General features: G+C 40.2%; 3 protein-coding genes across 3 annotated transcripts; 1 reads left to right on the forward strand and 2 right to left on the reverse strand.

The window, feature by feature from the left end:
- Positions 1-195: 195 nt before the first annotated feature.
- Positions 196-4,343, reverse strand: LOC107036590 (ras-related protein Rab-2). The gene is made up of 4 exons (XM_015254647.2): positions 4,172-4,343; positions 3,543-3,682; positions 3,093-3,449; positions 196-1,512 (listed from the first exon to the last, which is right to left on the reverse strand). The coding sequence occupies exons 1-4, from the start codon at positions 4,215-4,217 to the stop codon at positions 1,411-1,413; spliced, it is 645 nt and encodes a 214-aa protein (XP_015110133.1). The 5' UTR covers positions 4,218-4,343; the 3' UTR covers positions 196-1,410.
- Positions 4,344-4,880: 537 nt separating this feature from the next.
- Positions 4,881-9,498, reverse strand: LOC107042898 (mastermind-like protein 2). The gene is made up of 4 exons (XM_015264182.1): positions 9,414-9,498; positions 6,939-8,486; positions 5,824-6,908; positions 4,881-5,326 (listed from the first exon to the last, which is right to left on the reverse strand). Exons 1-4 carry the CDS (start codon positions 9,435-9,437, stop codon positions 5,164-5,166), a joined length of 2,820 nt encoding a protein of 939 aa, XP_015119668.1. The 5' UTR covers positions 9,438-9,498; the 3' UTR covers positions 4,881-5,163.
- A 3,999-nt stretch (positions 9,499-13,497) lies between these two features.
- LOC107042610 (protein RRNAD1) lies at positions 13,498-16,922 on the forward strand. Its single transcript, XM_015263762.1, has 4 exons — positions 13,498-13,617; positions 14,916-15,718; positions 16,250-16,519; positions 16,622-16,922. Exons 1-4 carry the CDS (start codon positions 13,498-13,500, stop codon positions 16,890-16,892), a joined length of 1,464 nt encoding a protein of 487 aa, XP_015119248.1. The 3' UTR covers positions 16,893-16,922.
- The last annotated feature ends 1,614 nt before the right edge of the window (positions 16,923-18,536 follow it).

Consider the following 18,536-nt stretch of genomic DNA (forward strand, 5'->3'; position numbering starts at 1 on the left):
GCAGTGGGGTGTTGACTGTCTATTGATTTTATTCGATACATAATTATGGAGTCGAGATGTGTGAGTGGTATTCAGGTACGGGAGAGCATTCACTGAAAAAGGGTTGAATCGAGATATTTTTGTATTGCTTATGTAATTTAATAGATCGTGATAAGCTCACCGGAAATGGAAGGAAATGATAATAAAAAATTCTAGTTGTTCATGTATACATATATTAAATCAACTTACATGAAATATATATAAGTATTTATCAAATTACAGGGTGTCTTTGGTGAAAGTAGCGATGTATAATTGTTTTATTAATAAGCATCTTGTATCCTTTTGCCTGTATGTTTTATTCATAATTTTATTTCACTTCGATCTGAGAATGATTCATCATATGTTAGTCTGAATGAGAGAAATGGACTTAGAGTCTAATTTAAATTGACTAGTATTTGAAAGCAATACAATAAGTATGTCCATTTAATTATTGCATTTTCAATTGTTTACACTGATAACCCACTGATCAAAAATTACATCATTTCTCTTTCAGCAAAGATACCCCACAGATCTGGGCATTTTAAGTAAAAATAAGAAATACAAAGAGAGTGGATCACGCAAACTGATTATTTTTTTTCAATTAAAATTTACATTAATTTAATCCCAGCCCTGAATTTGAGTCACTGGTAGAATTACCATTATGACAGTGATGTTAGGCAATTTATTTTCTATTTAAAATGATAACGTCAAATTGGATTACACTTGTTCAAGCTAAATGATCATTAAGAACTCAAAGTTATTCGAGAAAATTAGTATTATTTTCATCGTTTTGTTTTTCTCGTTTAGGTACACCAATAGGTACACATACATATACATAGTGTCGCTCTGTTAGGTGGACGAGTGATAGACATTCCTGCTCTATTAAGTTCTTACTCCTGTCCAATTACTGAATTTTGATTTATTCATGATTAATTTAATTATTTATCCCTCCACAGGTTGACTGATTAATTCAGATATTCTCTGACTTTATTCGATAATAAATTTATAGTAAACCGTGGAATTACACCCTCCCATAGCCCGAATCATTGGACTCTCCATCGATAACCCAAGAAGTTCTACCACAAAGCATTGGATTAATTTATCCATGGAAAATGCGTATATACAAAACTCAGACTTGGATTACATATTCCACTATGAGATTGTTAGATTTCAATCTTCATCATTTATTAAATGAATAAATAGTTTACACTCGTTACCTGAACGCGACAATAAAACCTCGTGACACAACAGGTTTTTTCCTTCATTTCTCATAAATTAAAAATTGCTTTTTCTCAATTTTCGGTAATTGATTTAGTTCTGGTGGTTGGTGGAGCAGGAATGATTAGTTTATATTGAAGTTGGATGAAGGGGCGGACAGGCTACCCCCAGCCCCTAGCAGCAGCCACCACCTTGTGCACTACCCTGGCCCCCAGTGCCGGACAGACCGCCTGGACTTGTTGGAGAATGCTGGGGTCCAATTTTTATTCCATTTGCCTTTGAAAATGGATAATCATACCATTAAGATACTTGTTCATGTCATTTCAATCTTCATTAGACTAATTTCTAAGTTTTTATCCACATAAAAATGTTAATAACTGTTTTTATAGGATTTGTACAATGAAAAATGATAAAGTTGGGTACAGAAGAGTTTTAAAGAACTTCTCCATGGATAGCTTCAGAGTTCACTCGCCTGTAAACAGTTTTAATACATTTTTTTCTCCTCCCTTGGAAGAGAAGTTTTTATGCATAGTTTCAAGACTCTCTTTTTGATAACGAGGCTCTTCATAAAGTTTTTCCTCATACTGTTCCACATTACTGGAATATATACAAAGTGGATGCCTTAAGATGAGTTTCTTTGACTCGGAGTTGTAATGAATTTGTTCACGAACGTTTTTGACATCTCAGGGAACTTTCATAAACTGCAGGGATGATGAATGAAAGAAAAATCCCTTCCTTTTTTTAATTGAGTCAGAGGCTATTTCGTTGTATTATACTCATGGACTTGCGGACTAATTGAAATCATTTTCGTGGAAAAGCTTTTTAATTATGTAGCCAACGGAGTTGAATTGTGCTACAAGAGCATTGGGAAAACCGCTGAAAGTTTCATGGTATTTTAAATGGCATTCCCCTGGCACTTTCATCAACTTTGCAAGAGGCTTTATCTCAGGAATTTCACATATGAAACAGCAATAAGTGGATTCACGCTCAGTTTTCCAGCACTTCTGTTACTACACGGTGAATCATTTGACCCAGTTTTCATTGTTCATTATGTACAAGATTTTGACGCAGAAGAGCTTCATGAAAAACTATTGAAATTGAAGGGGAAAGGTATGAATGGATTTTCAAACCATGTCATCATGGAAGAGAATAGCATCTTATCACACTCATTAGTCGTTTCCGTAAGTGAGCTATGAAATGTGTCGGGGAAACGAATGCCTTTGGAATGATGCTACATAATTTTGAATTCATTGAAAGTTTTTGGGGAATAGAATGAATTGTCCAGTTTTTCAGCTGGAATTGAAATTTTATGGAAAATGGACTATTAATTTTAGACAGAGTCGATTTAGGGGGAAAAAATCATGAAATTTTTGGGAGTAGACGAGAATTCCCCAGGCTACGTGCATTTTGAATTAAAATATGAATATTAAGTGACGAATTACGCTAAATTTTGAATTAATTAAAAATTCCAGAATATATTCGCCTGAAATTTCTGGGAATAATTGATCTAAAATTGACAATTCTCAGTGATTTTTCCATGAAATTTCGAATTTTCAATGAACAAATTCTTTAAAATTCCCGAGAAATAATGTTCTAAAAAATTTCCACGAAGTGTACCGAAAATTTCGGGGAAAAATGTGGTAACGTTTCATTAATTTTTTGAATTCATTTGGCTCCACAAAAGTAGTTCCCACAGAGCCCCCCACAGATCCCTCCAATTCAAAGATATTAACCCAAGGCAAAGCTCATCTCTCATCCTCTGCTAAACCTGTCCCCCGCATTTCCCCTTTAAACCTCAACCCTGAGATCAATACCCCCCCAAAATAGCAAATAACATAATAACCCCAGAATCAAACCTCATTATTGATGTCAAACACGCCCTCCTGTATTTTCTCATAGATTTCCTTAGCAGTATTGATAAATGCCTCCTCAACATTGGCAGCAGTCTTGGCACTGGTCTCCATGAACACAAGTCCATGCTCCCGTGCAAATGCCTCGCCCTCCTCCCTCCTGACTTCCCTCCTAGCATCCAAATCACTCTTATTGCCAATCAGCATTATCACCATGTTTGAATTTGAGTGTTGTCGAGCATCCTCGAGCCACGTAGTCAAGTGATTGAACGTTTCCCTGCGAGTAATGTCATAAACAAGAAGTGCACCAGCAGCTCCGCGATAGTAGGACCTTGTTATGGAGCGGAAAGCCTCTTGACCTGCCTGTTAAACAAATTTCAAGCCTTAGAGAGCACATAAACCACTAGCCACAAGGACAAAACCACAATTTCCCTCTCCCTCAAACAATCTCATTACCGTATCCCATATCTGCAATTTTATTTGTTTTCCATCGATGGTTATCATACGAGCGCCAAACTCAACGCCAATTGTTAAATCATGAACTGGTTGAAATCGTTTATCAGTGAATTGTAGCAGCAGACACGATTTACCAACTCCTGTAGCAATAAATAGGGTACATGAGCCCAACAGATCGATACCACACCTTTCAAATGCATCACAAGTGTCAAATAACAAAATGCATTAATGCTCTGTACACGAGTGCCCATCTGCAGACACAGATAATGATAAATCTCATAATTCTTGGGCCATTGTGAACTGTAATTGGAGTGTGAATCACTCCAAAGTGTCAAACAAAAGCCATTGGAGGATGCTATCTCTCGACAAAAACAAGGAAAATATCCTTCCAACCGTGGAAACAAATACTCTCGAGCATAATTCATTATATCAGCTCGTGATTTCTTCGTTCACATGTAAAAAGGGCACGAGATGGCTACAACTCTCACTGAGAAAGGATAGATAGCTTGGAAAAAGTGTTAACAGCTGAAGGGAAACGAAAACATAGCTGTCACGGAGACGTAATAGAAAATGCATGGCTCAATCATAGCTACAAACTCACGCACAGTTGTAAATAATCACGTAATTACCTGTATCGCCGATTATAATGTACTTGAATAGATAAGCGTAAGACATTTTTCTAAAAACAATTAATTAACTTGGGATCTAATATTCACACGTATTACCACGCACTAAATTATTCTCTAAAGTTTTTTTGGCTGTTTTATCTTCACTCTGTACGTCGTGACGTTATTGAGTGGACTCGGGTCATCTCGGCGGGGCTCGGGTTGGTGAGGGGTTAGGGTGAATACTCATTGGAGGTGATGACGCGCCATCTGCTTCCGACGTTCGAATGGAATGAGTTTGAATTCAATTCAATTGGGTGAGTGTCTCGGATGGGAAGGGACACTTTCCAATTCTTTTCAAATGAACTTTCACTGTGAATATGTTGATAGATACGATTGGGAGATGAGTGTGTTGACATTTTCGTATAATTTGGGAGTCATTTTGTGGGCGCAAATGGTTCCCGATGGAGTGTGAATCTCTTCTATGATTCTATTCATTTTTCCGTAATAGTAGACTATTATTTCACCTGGGAAAAAGGCCCATTATCTCAATTTTTTTCTCTTTCTTTAGCATATAATTTAATAGCAACAGGAATTTACCACTGACAATTGTAACCATCAATCAACAAGTATCGAGAGACCGTAAATAAAGAAACTATTACGAAAAAATAGCTTTTATTTAAGTACAAAATGTATAAAAAGGCATAGGATATATACATAATAATAAGAGGAAATATCTACATAACACGTGTCGTGGAGTAAAACCTGATCTTTCGGTTAATTAAATCAACCATTTATCCATTCACCACTGATTCAAGTGAGAAAATGAATACAAAAGATCATTTCACAAGTGTCCCATTCGGTCAACGTGCAACGCAGAGTCAAAGCCTTGGCGGGCAAAATGGCATTCATTAAGCCGTTCAATTCAATTCCGGTGAACAGACTCTTTTTCATTCCTTCCTGTATCTTTTTCTCATTCAACTGCTTCCTTTCCCTTCATCCAATTCTCACGTCTCTCAATGCGTGAAGGATGAATCGTCAATGCTATCGTGACTGTCGGCGTTGCTTTCCGCGGCGTCCACAAAAGCCGATGACAAATCACCGGAGAGTTTGCTTACAGTTTGCGTTGTCACATCGTACATGAAGATCTCTTTATCCCCGTTGCGCTGATCGTTGGGTCTGCAAATGAAATTTTTAATTGAAATTAAGGATGTTCTACACCCTTTCTGCCAAAATTCACGTTTTTTAAATTTTTCTGGCAAACTTATGATGGAATTGACGTGAAAAAATATAACGTTTTTGCGTTTTGTCATTATTTAATGACTGACGAAATTTTAAGGTGGTGCGAACATTTTCCTGCGTTTTCTCTAAACTTTTAAAAAGAATCACAAAACTGTAGAAAAAACGCATGAAAATTATCGCACCACTACGCAACTTCGTGAGCCATTAACGAATGACAAACCACAAAATCGTTATATTTTTTCACGTCACTCCCATCGATAATTTGCCAGAAAAATGAAAACAACGTCAATTTTGGCTAAAGGGGTGTCGAACATCCTTAACCTACTGGAGTGGAGTCGCGCAAACGAATCAAAGAGGCTCGAGTTAATGAGTCAAGCGACAAGTAAATTAACAGTGACATTAACAAAGAACCTGAGAAAATAATGAAATCTTACGTCGTTACCAGAAGCACGACAGACTGCTTCTGCGGCTCAGTCCTCCTCTCCTGCTCCAGCCATTTCTTATAATTATCAGCGCTGGGTTTCTTAATGAGCTGCTTCAACGAGTCACCAGCTAAAAATTTCACTGGCATCGGCTCACCCAATTTCCTCGACTGTCTATCCACCTCCAGCTCATCACCACTGTAATCAACAGGTGCAAGTACAACGACGCTTGATATCTTGCGATCCTTCAATTCCGCTACATCGGGAATCGGAAAGGATGTACCGCTCACTTTTAATGGTAAATAACGATTGTACTGTCCATCATTCCTCGATCCCACAGTTACCGGTTTCAGGTGGGTCGCATCTTCACGTATGTGCTGATCAGCTATCGCCTGGCCTTGCGCCGTATTTGGGTCAAACCGTACTACTTTCATTTCCACACCTCCGGGCTTGAGTGTTGCCTGTTCAACTTTGCTCGTCGCCTTTTTGGGTGTCAATCCCGCTCCACTAGTTTTTTGGTACTTTGCGATCGACGGTACTGGCTCGCTAGCTGATACAACCCCACCGCCACCGGCCCCGTAGAAATTGGCGAGCGCCTCGGGGGGTAAATTCTCGATGTTAATACCGCCGACTTTATCGTAATCGAGAACCTGAATATCCGCATTACCGAGGATTCCGGAGCTCAGGAGTTGTTGCCTGATATCGTCAGGCACTTCGTCCGGAAGATTAGCGATGTTCTCCTTGATCCTGGCTTCGTTCCTGGGGGTGGTGGGGGCTGCAGTCGTCGTCGTCGTCGTCGTCGTCGTCGTCGTCGGAGGGGCTCTCGTGGTGCTTGTAACGGGTCTCTGCGTTGGCTTAGGCTGTGAAGTGGTGTGGGTCACCGGGGTTGCGTAAATCTTCTGCTTACTATCCTTGAACACCGGTCGACCCCACACCGAGGCCAGAGGCTGGTGCACCTGCTGGTACTGCGCCTGTCCGCGATTCTGGGCGAAGAATTGCTGATTTCCCTGGTGCCTCGGTGGCGAGCTCGGCGTCTGGCTCAATGGCGCAATCGTGCTCGCCACGTAATTTCCATGATTGGACAATACCGGCGATTGCTGAATCCCAATGGAATTTGTATGCTGCACTTGTGTGTGCTGTTGTACAAAGTTGTTCTGGGTATTCTGGGAGAATTGCGGGGGCAACTGTTGAGAATTGGGGGGGAAGGGCCCGGGGTGATGGGGATTTTCTCTAATCGCGTAATGCTGCTCTAATTTCGGAACCGCTTTCAAAATCTCGCTCGGTTTCTCCACCTCGCGATGGTATTGCGGTTGGGATTGCACCCGATTGTTCAGCAGTATCTGATGATTCTGTGGGAAATTCGGGGGTTGGTTGAACTGCTGCTGCTGTTGCTCGCGAATTTTACTCTCTTGTTTAATTCTTTGATACTCCTGTTGTCTCTGGATTTCCTTTTGCCTCTGCAAATCTTGCTGTCTCTGCAACTCCTGCTGCTTCTGCAGTTCTTGCTGCCGCTGCTGTTCTTGTTGCCTCTGGGACTCCTGCTGCCTCCGCTGGTCGTGATACCTCTGTTTCTCCTCCTCTTGTTGCCGGTACAGCTGCACCTGTTGCTGATGATAGCCCTGATCGATGAAACTCGGTTGAGACAAGAACTGCGGCGACTGATTCTGCAAGTTCACACTCTGATGTGACACTGACAACGCGGGTGGGAAGCCCGGCTGCTGCGGGTGATTGATGGCGACCCGGTGGGGTTGACTGAACGTCTGGAACGGCAGGCGTTGCTGCACCTCCGGTAAACCCTGAATACTTATCGCCGGTCGTTGATACCTCGGCGGAGGTCCCTGGAAATGCGGCTGGACCGGGTAATTTTGAGGCAACTGCTGTTGAGATGAAAACGAGTTGACGATCCGCTGCTGGGGAAATGCCGGCGGTACGCGATGAGGAATTGGCGGCGGGGGGAACGGACCGTGCTGTTTTCTCGAAGTCGTCGGGGGCGGAGAGGGTGGCGCGACTTTTTTCTGCCCCTCTAAGTCGCTTCGTTTGTTGTGACTGTTCGGGGGTAATTGCTCAGTGCCGAATGTCACACGAATTCCGCTGCCACCTGCGTGATAAGACTCACTCTCCGGACGTATGATAGCGCGCAAAGTGGTCGTTGGCTCCTTGGCCGGCGCTGGGGTAACGTAAGACACTGGCTCATTGTCGTAACTTTGACCCTCGGCTTTTATCTCCTCGTGCTCCTCGTGAGGATTCAATGCTGGCACTGGCGTATCGTAAATCACCTTCGATTTTCCATCCCCCTGATCGTGCTTCTCATATTTCACGTAGAACACCTGAATCGGCTCTTTTGTGGGTCGCACCGGGGGGTGGGTGGGCGGCACTGGGGTGGGAAGGGACTCGTTGGACTCCTTGATTATTATTTCGATTATCGGCTCGGGCTCGGAGCTGTAGGGGTTGTGGTGGTGGGGCTCGTCGTAGATGAAGTCATCACTCTTGGCACTTGCCAGGGGATTGTACAGGGGATCTCGCTGGGAGTATCGCACTGGCGGCTCCATTTGCACTGCGTAAGGGGGTGGTTTGCCCACTCGTCGCGGGTGGTACGACAACTGCTGACGCTTATCACGGCTCTTCGATTGGTCCTCCGCTGAGGAAGCCAGCAGCATCGCCGAGAGGAACAACGTCTGGGGAAAATGGGTGAATGAAATGTCGGGAATTCAGGCGAGTTAATTGATGTTATGCGATTTAACTCCATTCCGTGTGACCTCGTTAATAAAGAAAACTTGTAACTGGATGAGAAACTGATTACTTGGTATTCTATCGGCGTTTCCAACGGTTACACTTCGTACATGGATCTACTGATGCAGTGATACACCAAATATGGCAAGCCCAGTTCTTCAGCAATGATCGTTAAGCTATTCGCTAGTCAAGTATTGAGGATTCCGGGGAAAAAAGTTGAGCTGTTGCAGTTTTTGAGGATTTTATCGAGTGGTGGATGAATGTACATTGGATGAATTTTTTAGTCGGCTGCGCGGGCATTCGTAATTCGTCAGATGTGAGTGAGGTACATCAAGCAGATGTTCACAGAGATAGTGGGGAAATAAGCTCGCTACATCGGTTAAATTGTCATAGTGCGATGTTTTGCTAAATATTTTAGGTTCACCCAGGGTTAGGCTCTTGATGTAATCAATCCATTTGTTGGAAAAATGTTGATATCACAAATCGAATATAAAAACACCGAGAGTGCGATGACTGTTGTCGTTAGACCCTGTCGGGCTTAGTGAGGTACGTTTTTCTTTCGCGTTGTTATTTAAATCTCGTCAAATTCGAAGTTTCGCACTGCGAGAGGGACGCAATTCGCTATCCATTCACTCTTAGAGTAATTAGTCAATTCACAAATTCAAAAATTTGCGAGGCTCACTAACGACTGAGGAATTACGAATAGCCGCAAAGCCGAATAAAAAAAATCATCCAATGTTATGTAGTTGATTAGAAACTTTGGAGTTTGATGATTGTGATCAAGTGTTAATTTCGTAATGGGTGCGTAAAAATTATAAAGTAGTGTTACGGATTCCTTCACCGGGTTTAGTTTAGAGTACGTAATGAATTACCAGTCTAAGGAGACGCATCGTCATGATGTTGAGCTCGATACAAGATTTTCGGGATTAAAAAAAAAATAAACTCCACCGGTCTTTTACTGCGGCGCGTTACCGTGTCCCAAAGTACATATTAGAGAAGCGCCCGGGTGTTATACTTGAAAAGTGGGAAGATGTCGAGACAAGCGACGCAGGGGAACTGAGTGGCGATCGGGCATCAGAAGTATGTCCTCCCTCTGCCTCATTTCCCACTACCATCTGACTCGACACACGGACTCCTCTCTAATATCGCAGGAGGTTTTTAATGCAGGAAGGTATATACCTTTCTCTGGGGAGCCACTGAAATTTCTGCCAGGATGGTTATCGTGTTCTCCGGCAATTTGACGGGTCAACGTTGCAAAAATTGAATGGGACATTTGGATGTAAATTGGAGGGACGGGGGAGGGGTCAATGGGCCATTGTGGTAGAAATTGATCATTAGAGTCTACCCTTTTCTGTTCTTATCTCCGGTTGGGATTTGTAGAGCAACATATCGGGGAAAATAGTGGGAATAGTGGTAAATGTCGCACACTGTTCAAAATTTTCGTCTGAATTTTCCGTGTCAAATCCCGGAAATTTTTATCACGTTTAATTTCCACTGAAATTTCAAGGAATCTCGTCATTGAAAAATCAAATATTCCATTGATTTTCCGTTCGAATAATCTGAAAATCAATAGAATACTTGATCTTTCAGTTCAATTGTTCCGTGAAAATTCGCAAAAATCGGAAAGATTTAGGGAAAATGTGAAAATTTCTGATTTGTTATTTGTTATTTTTTAATATTCACGTTCCATTGAAAACTCAATTAACTTGTGAAATTTCTGTCTCACTGTCCCTGAAAATTCATGAATTTCCTTGCATTCTCCCTTAAATTTGAAATTTCATAATCATTTTTCCCCTGAATCGGATTCAATGTCACTCCCGTGAGAATTCCTACGGCATTCTCCATGAAATTTTGAAAAATTGCTAACAGTGCAGGTGTTTATCAAATAACAGTCTATTGTTGGTACACTAGTGGAATTGTCTGGTCAAGTAGCATTTCAATGACGAGGTATATATCCCCGGGGCGTGTTGACCTCCGGAGAGAGTGCATACTTTCCAGTTCAGGAAGAGTCCGTTCATAAAGAGCCAATCCGCCGATACTCAATACCCCTCGGGGCGCGTGTATACACGGGCTACTCGCGCCGAATCCAAGATTTACAAGCTAGAGGGAAATAAAAAAGGAAGCCAGAGAGAATTGGGAATTCCATTTGAATGTCATTTACAGCGGAATGAGGCGCAGTTGTTGAATAGAGAATAATTGAGGCATTCACCTCAATCCGGTATTTAACTCATGAAAAATAAACTTGAGGAATTTCAAGTTTGTGCGGATAAAAATAAATAACGGATTCCGTTGTTTATTACATATTCAATGTTCAACATCTGGGTTTCAATGGTCCAACGGCATTCTGTGGTGATGATGAATGGTTATTATGCGTGTTGGTATGTTAATGATATTTGGGAGAGTCGAAATGATGGGAAATTATTTTTGGGAAGGTGACCGTGAAGGAGAGGATGAAGCGATGATAAGAGAAATGTAGATTTTGGTTAGTGGAGATCGGAGAGGAGGTGTTAGATGGCCGTGTGATTCGCTTTTACTTAAGGTTACAAGTGACTGCCCTGAAGGCCGCACACGGCCAGAGCCACACGGTCGTGATGATGAGCATTTGGCGAACGTTCAAACGCGGTTGGGATTCGAGACGCGCGTCCTACTTGGTAAACTTTCACTTGTGGTTGGCGTAAGAGGTCCAAATCCATTCCCCCATCTTCCCGGGTGTGATAATTTTTTTTTTTCGTACACTCTTTTCGACTGAATTTCAAAAAATCGTAATGTACTCATTGGCCACTTCGATGCGGAAGATTTACTGATTAATTACAACACGCAAGAGAAATAGAGTACTCCGTGAAAATTACGGGCTCATGCTTATGGAGGAGTGTTTTAATAAATCGGTTATTATCGCAGAAACTGGAACGAATGAAAGTGCTAAGTTATGAAAAAGTTTGTAATTGCTTTCGTGGTTTAGACAGAGATTCTCATGAGGCGATGAGTTGCGACTGCTGAGATAGTAGCGTAAATGAAGTTTATTTGAAGTGCATGGAGATTCATTAAAATTTAATAATTTGAATGATGAATTGTTGATAGCACCATTAGGGAATGCAGTAATTAAAATCTATTACGTAGAACAATAAATTCTCGAGTTGTTCATTCGGCGAAATCGTTTAGCACGATTCCCAATATAAATGGTGAAAAACTATAAACCACCACAAGCCGTCAATTCGAATTCATTGAACCGGATAGCCATTCAACAGATAAATTTGCGAGACCGCGGACTGAGTCCCCGTCAACGACATCAATTCAAAATCCTGGAAAAACCCATAATTTCACAAAAAACTACTGCATGCACAGAGAAAAAAATTACTTTTGACAAACATGATTTCTCTGATACAAAAAAATATTCTCTCGTCAATTTCTAGAATTGTGAAATCTTGAGAAAAGTCCCGAGAAAACTTGAGTTAAGTCAAGTGTTGGCATAAGTCTTCTCATAAATTCACATAGTTTGGGTTATTATCTAGAATTTAATGGATTGTGAGAATTCACTTTCCCGATGTGATCACTCATCATCTCCAACAGAGGAATTCTTCTTTCGATTGCACGACGAACACTTTCAGTATTAATTCAAGTGTATAGAAAATTGATATCAAGTGTTGCAAGATTTTTTTTGTGTAAGATTTTATGTAGTCAAAGTCCTGATGAACAAAAATTCTAGATATAACGCAAACTTCATGAATTTATGGAAAGGAAATCATTTCTAGTCTTCAGAACGCTTAAAAATGCTCTCGGTTCAAGAGAATCTCATCCTGTTGGAAAACTTTTTCCTCTCCACACTGAGAAAAAAAATACTTCTGCCAAGTAAATTTACTTGCCACAAGTAAACGTATATAAATATTTGCATTAGAAATGTATGGATTTTCTTTTCGTTAGTAAATTTACTTGGCAAAAGTAATTTTTTCCCCAGTGCGTCTGAGAACGAAATTATTCATCCGGAGATTTCCCGACTTTTAAAATTGACAAGAGAATATTTTCTTTATCAAAAGTATTTTTTTTGTCAGTGCAAGAATAGGATTGTACCCCGGGGCGTTTTCAGATTGAAAGGGAGGTTCACCCCCTCTTGAAAAAACGAAATTATTCATCAGGAGATTTCACGATTTCCAAAATTGACAGGAGAATATTTTCTCGCATCAAGTAGGTTTATCATTATCAAAAGTAGGTTTCTTCCTCAGTGCATTTAATTCTTATCCGGTTCAGTATTTCGAGGCTTCTGTTCACGTATGAAGGAGATAGTAATATAAACCCATAGAACACTGCAAGAATAACGTAACTACCTGGAGTGAAGAGTGAAAGTGTTGCAAAGTGGAACGCAAGAAAACTGCACCAAGTTTTTCAGTATTAATAAATAAAACAAGATGATTCAATGTTGCCACTGCCAGAAGCATGCTTCATCATTAAATCAAGCTGAATAATGTGGCCTAAACTGAAACAATACAGTCTCCCACATTCCGCGGGGAAATTTCGTAAGCGTGCGTCTGCAATTCGCCCCATTTCGTATATTTAAAAAAATACGTTATTCATAAATTACAAATTCAAGCGAAGAAAAAATATTTGCCTCCATTCTTCAACATTTTATAAATACAATTCACATGCAGAGACTCGGGCGAAGAGAAAACGGCCGCCGGGAAATAAAAATATGCTCATCCGCATGAGAAGCATCGGTTCACGGCGACTTACTTTACTTTCACTGTTGATAAAGTGATTGAACAAAAAATGAAGTGTCCGCCGCTGACGGTCATTTCGTGGAGGAGATTTAAAGATTTGGACAAAGAATTACGTCATCATTCGTATGAATTATGGGTTTAGGTTTTTAATGGTTTGTTTGAACGGTTAACGATAACAGTATCGCCGTTGATTGATGGGATGAATGGGGTGATTTGAATGGCTGGCGGTAGTCAGTGCCCATCGAGAATGGCGGCTCGTCGGGGGAGAACGTGCACGTGTCGGGTTTGCCTAGGGATCGGAGCAATTATCGACGGCACTTTCAGGGTTCTAGATCTGTACGGATGGATGCTGGATTCTTACATTGTTGTTAGTATTTTTGTGCTCATTATCGATGTCTTTTGATGGATTTGTGCGCGCTTCCTCGGGTATTGATTGGCAACGTCTCATTCGAGAAACTGGATTATCGCGGATTTTTTTGACGACTGGGGGCGCTAGTGTTTAATTGCCGTCCCGCTAAATTCGAACGGTTTCGTTCGATCGATCCACGCGATAACCAGATTCCCATCAATTCGATCTAGAGGAATTGACGCATGCAAGTGATAGATTCAGGGCTTTATATTGGCAGAAACTTTTTGAAATTGTAGGACAGCCTCGTGCGAAGTTTTGATTTTGCGAATTTGAACTTTACACTGTTGGAAAACAATTGAAATTTTATGGACAGTTCAGTAGTCGTCTTCAGTGAACTCAATTCAGCAGCGAAGCGTAAACCGGTTCAAGTCGACTTAACCCTTAGCTGAGTTTTTGAAGAATTTCTCCGCATCTAAGGGAGATATTGAAATTTTTGTAATGACCTTTTTTCTGGAGCGAATTGAGGGCTACAAAAAATGTTATGACAAAAATTGGGCTATCTCCCTCTGATTTTGAGATTTCATTGAAAACTGAACAATAGTCGAAATTAACTGAAACCGTTTTACCTCTTCGCTACTGAATTCACGGGGAAAATTATGAAATGTTAAATTTATCTGAAAATTCAATTGAATTCCAAATTTTTCGGCAGGATGAAGACGAGAATTCCCTAATTTACTTGAATTTTCAGTCACAACGTGAATATTCAATGAAATCATAATCTAAACTTTCCTGACTTTGATTTATTTTCGTGGAACAATTAAACTAGAATTTATATTTTCTATTGATTCATTAAATCGTGAATTTTTCATAAAAGGATTTCTTGAAATTTTAAGGGAATTATCACTTGATAAAGATTCACTTACTAATTTTTAACCGTGTCATTCTCATTTTTAATAGATTAAAAATTTAGAAAACAATGGCCTCAATTTCCAACAGTTTTTATTATCAGGTGGACCTCAAATTGGAATTCCAAAAAAGAATTAAATTCCTGTGTCAATGGGAACAAAAAATTGCAATTGCCTACAAACTGGGGTTCAGTGCACAGAAATCTCTGTTTTTCAACAGAATTATTAATTATTCTAAAAATGCTGGCGGACCCTGAGGCCAATTTCCTGCTCTCTTCATTTAACGAATTACCCCGCCGGCCAAAAAAACCGCCATTAAAACTAAATTAGTCATTGTTAAAGATTTCAAGATTTTATTTCTTGAAATTTCAAGAGCAACTCTCCAACGTAATTCGCCATTATTCTTCCAAGGATTTTTTTCAAGACGACTTGTGGGGGAGATTACCCAAACCTTGGGCTAGAACCCTGGAGAATGTATCGCTGGAGGAATTGGGGTCGTGGATTCTGCGCGAGAGGAGCCCTCGGTGTGTCTGGCCATTATCACTAATTGCGCTTCGACAATTGATTGATCAATTGAGCATCAATCGAAATCCGAGCAAGAGGTCTCCGTTCACCTGCAGTAGCTCCCAATTAAATCCTCATGTGCTGGAAACATCGGCATGTGAAGATATTGCCAAAGACGAACGGCTCACCAAGTTTCAGAATTTGTTCAAGAAACACGTGAAGGAGAAGAAGCGCTACGAGATCGAGAAATTCTCGGAGATAGTCGCGAGGTGCAAGCATTTATCAAAGTGCAGTTGCATCGTCGACACTGGCGCCGGGATCGGCCACTTAGCCCGTGAATTAGCGTACAAATATCACCTACCGGTTATCTGCATAGAGCAGGATAAATCTCTCTCGGAATTAGCGGGAAAATATGACGAGCAATTTATGAAGAAATTCGAGACCCATCTACCCGGCTTTTGTGGTGTACCACCCTATCATTTGTGCGCTAAAATTGTCGATGAAAGTTGTCGAGGCGGAGAATTGCCAGCAGTGATTAAAGAAATATTACGGGATTATTTTTTACAGCAATCAAATGACAATGGTTTTGGTTTGATTGGATTGCATCCGTGTGGTGATTTAGCAGCGAGATTGCTCAAGTTTTATGTTGGACAGGCGAGTGCTAAGTTCATCAGCGTTGTTGGATGCTGTTATATGAAACTAACCATCAAGTAAGGCAATATTAAAGTTAATGGCTGAATTGCGCAATGTGATAAAACTGTAAAGCTCTGTATTTTTGCACGGCGAAAAAAGTTTCTTGTTTTCAGAGAAAAAGTGATTTCAAGAATGTTATGTTCCGGCATATGTACGTTGTACATTCAGGTAAAAACGACGGAACGCTGTGGAAAAATTCCGTGACAGTTCCGTAAAATTTTCTACAAAGACATTTCGCTCCGGAATTACGGAAAAGATACGTAATTTTTACTGAATATTTCTCTCCGTGAGCTAGAAAATTTTTTTAGGCTGTGTGACGAACAATTCGACTTTTTCGTTTCATTTTTGAGCCAAATCTTCTCTCAATGCGTCGAAATTTTAAACACTCCCTGGATTTTTTCATCTTCACCGAAAACCAGACACTTTTTATCTCCGTAAAAAAATTCGGTTTTTTTAAAGTCGTCACAATGACTTGTGCAATTACTCCTGGTACAAGTTTATGGTTGTTTCGTGTTTAGTTATTGTATGGCATTTTGTAATGGTTTCAGTGAGGATGAGACGGAGAACGCCAAGGGCTATCCACTGAGCAAATATGTAGCGAGGAATAGTAGCCATTCACTCAGCTATGCCGCGCTGGAGGTGGCCTGCCATGCGGTAGAAAATTACTGCGATAAAATAAAGAATAATGAGTATGAGGATCTAAAAGTACACGGATACAGGGCGACACTCGAGAAGATTCTCATTGATAAGGGGGGAATTGCTATGCGGCATGGAAAAGTAGGAAGTGTCAGAGTCAATAATCAGATGAGTTTTGAGGAGTGAGTTTCGCGATATGAGGAAATATCTTACGCCTCTCCATGAAGAGAATACAAGAATCGAATGTAAATGAGTGTGAAAATGAGCCTTGTTTTTTTTTTCAGGTATTGCAGATTAGCTACAGAGAAACTTGACGTTAATAGGCGAATAAATATATCAGAAGTAAATCATGCGGAAGTGGAGAAGTGTTTGACGAAGTGGCGTCATGTTGTAGCGTTCGAGGCACTGCGATTCATGCTAGCACCACTCGTCGAGACTGTTATTTTGCTGGACAGATTTTTATTCCTCTCGGATAATAACTTGAAGCCTGTACTGAAGGCGGAATTCGATCCCAGATTGTCACCCAGGAATTTCGTGCTCACTTCTATAAAATAATTGTTTCTATTGATTTTTGTAATTCTTACAATAAATAAAGGGGAAGATTACTTCATGGGTTTCAATGGTGTCCACAAACGTCTCCGTGCAGTCGCAGTTAAATTGAAAATTATGATGAAATCGTGAAGTCGCAACCGAACAGTTGTAATGGTTCATTAACTTGATACGATCAATACTTTCGATTTCATAAATGTTGTGGAGGTGACTGGAGGATAGAAATTTCTATGATTGAAGGCACACGAATTTCGTAGAAGAGTCTGGTGAATCCCCAAGAGAATTGGATTGCAATTTTATTGAAAATTCTATTAAATTTCGATTCTTTTCAGCACTTGGTTAGTCGCGCTGTAAACGCCGCGCGGCACCAGCATAAATCGACATAATGATACATTTAAAAGATCTAGGAAAAATCTGAGAAAAATCAAGAGTGATCTAGATCGTAAACTTAAAGAAGTCCCGTGAGATTTTTTATATTCAATTAATTATTAGGCACCCGTCATTGTATATTCAAGCTCAAAATTGCCATGTTTTTCTGAAAATTCGCCTTATACACGGTACACGGCCCGGAGTTTCGGAATAAAAGTTGAAAAATCTAACTACTTATGATATTTTTGGCGGATATTTTCCTCGATAGGGCTTCTAGACACTTCAAAATGAGATGTCAAATTTTTTCAAATTTTTCTGAGGCTTTACTGCAGTGCGGCGCGACCAACGGAGTGTTAAAAAGTGAAAAGACGTATATGAAAAGAAAAAATTGAAGTGCTCGAGATTTGAAGTCTTCTCGTTCGATAAAACCTAATTTGGATAAAATTTCAATAGAAAATATTGCACAAAACAAATCTTTTCTATGCACTTTATTCTGCAAATCCCTCAGGTTAAATTTCTTCAGTTGCCCTGGATGAATTCTTTTACAAGAAAAAAAACACGATGAAAAAAACTTGGAAAAATTATGTGAACAATTAAAGCTGTATAGAATCATCTAAACCAATCAATTTTCTCTATAAAATATTGTCTATAAAAAAAGTGCGTTGAAAAGCTGCGGAATATTCTAATAGAATCGGCAAAACACCAGCAGAACATTGTTTTGAGAAGAAATTGAATTCTTTCAACGAATTTTTAAAATTCCTCTTTCGTTTTCAATCTGTAACCGCCCACCCTCGATGTTTTTTGTTCCCATGAACTGTGGCGACATGGGAGTTAATGAACCGAAGAAATTTTTCGAAGGAACCTCCATTGACATAATCGAAATATTATTCTAAACAACCTTTAGTTGCATTGATTGAATGTCCAATTGGTTTTCACTCGTAATTTATGAACACCCACTCGATAATTTCCCCGTCTCGAAATGTCATGTCGTGGGAATTGATGAACCCAAATGGATTTCACTGACATAAGAACCTTCACCGTAATAATCAAAAGACTTCATTTCAGGAGTTTCATTGGTATTCAATTACATTTCCAATTCCATTCCTTTTGTAATTTACAAACAACTACTCTCGAATAATTTGATGAGTCACACGGGAAAGTGAGATTAATCACTTTCTGCGGTGAATTTTTGAGTCACTCAATAAAATCCTGATGAAAATACCACGGAGTATCAACCAGCGATGATCATCATTCCGAGACGGAATGTTCACCTTTACCTAT

The sequence above is a fragment of the Diachasma alloeum genome, unplaced genomic scaffold (assembly GCF_001412515.2).
Source record: "Diachasma alloeum isolate Michigan unplaced genomic scaffold, Dall2.0 Dall_scaffold_00176, whole genome shotgun sequence".
Taxonomy (NCBI): domain Eukaryota; kingdom Metazoa; phylum Arthropoda; class Insecta; order Hymenoptera; family Braconidae; genus Diachasma; species Diachasma alloeum.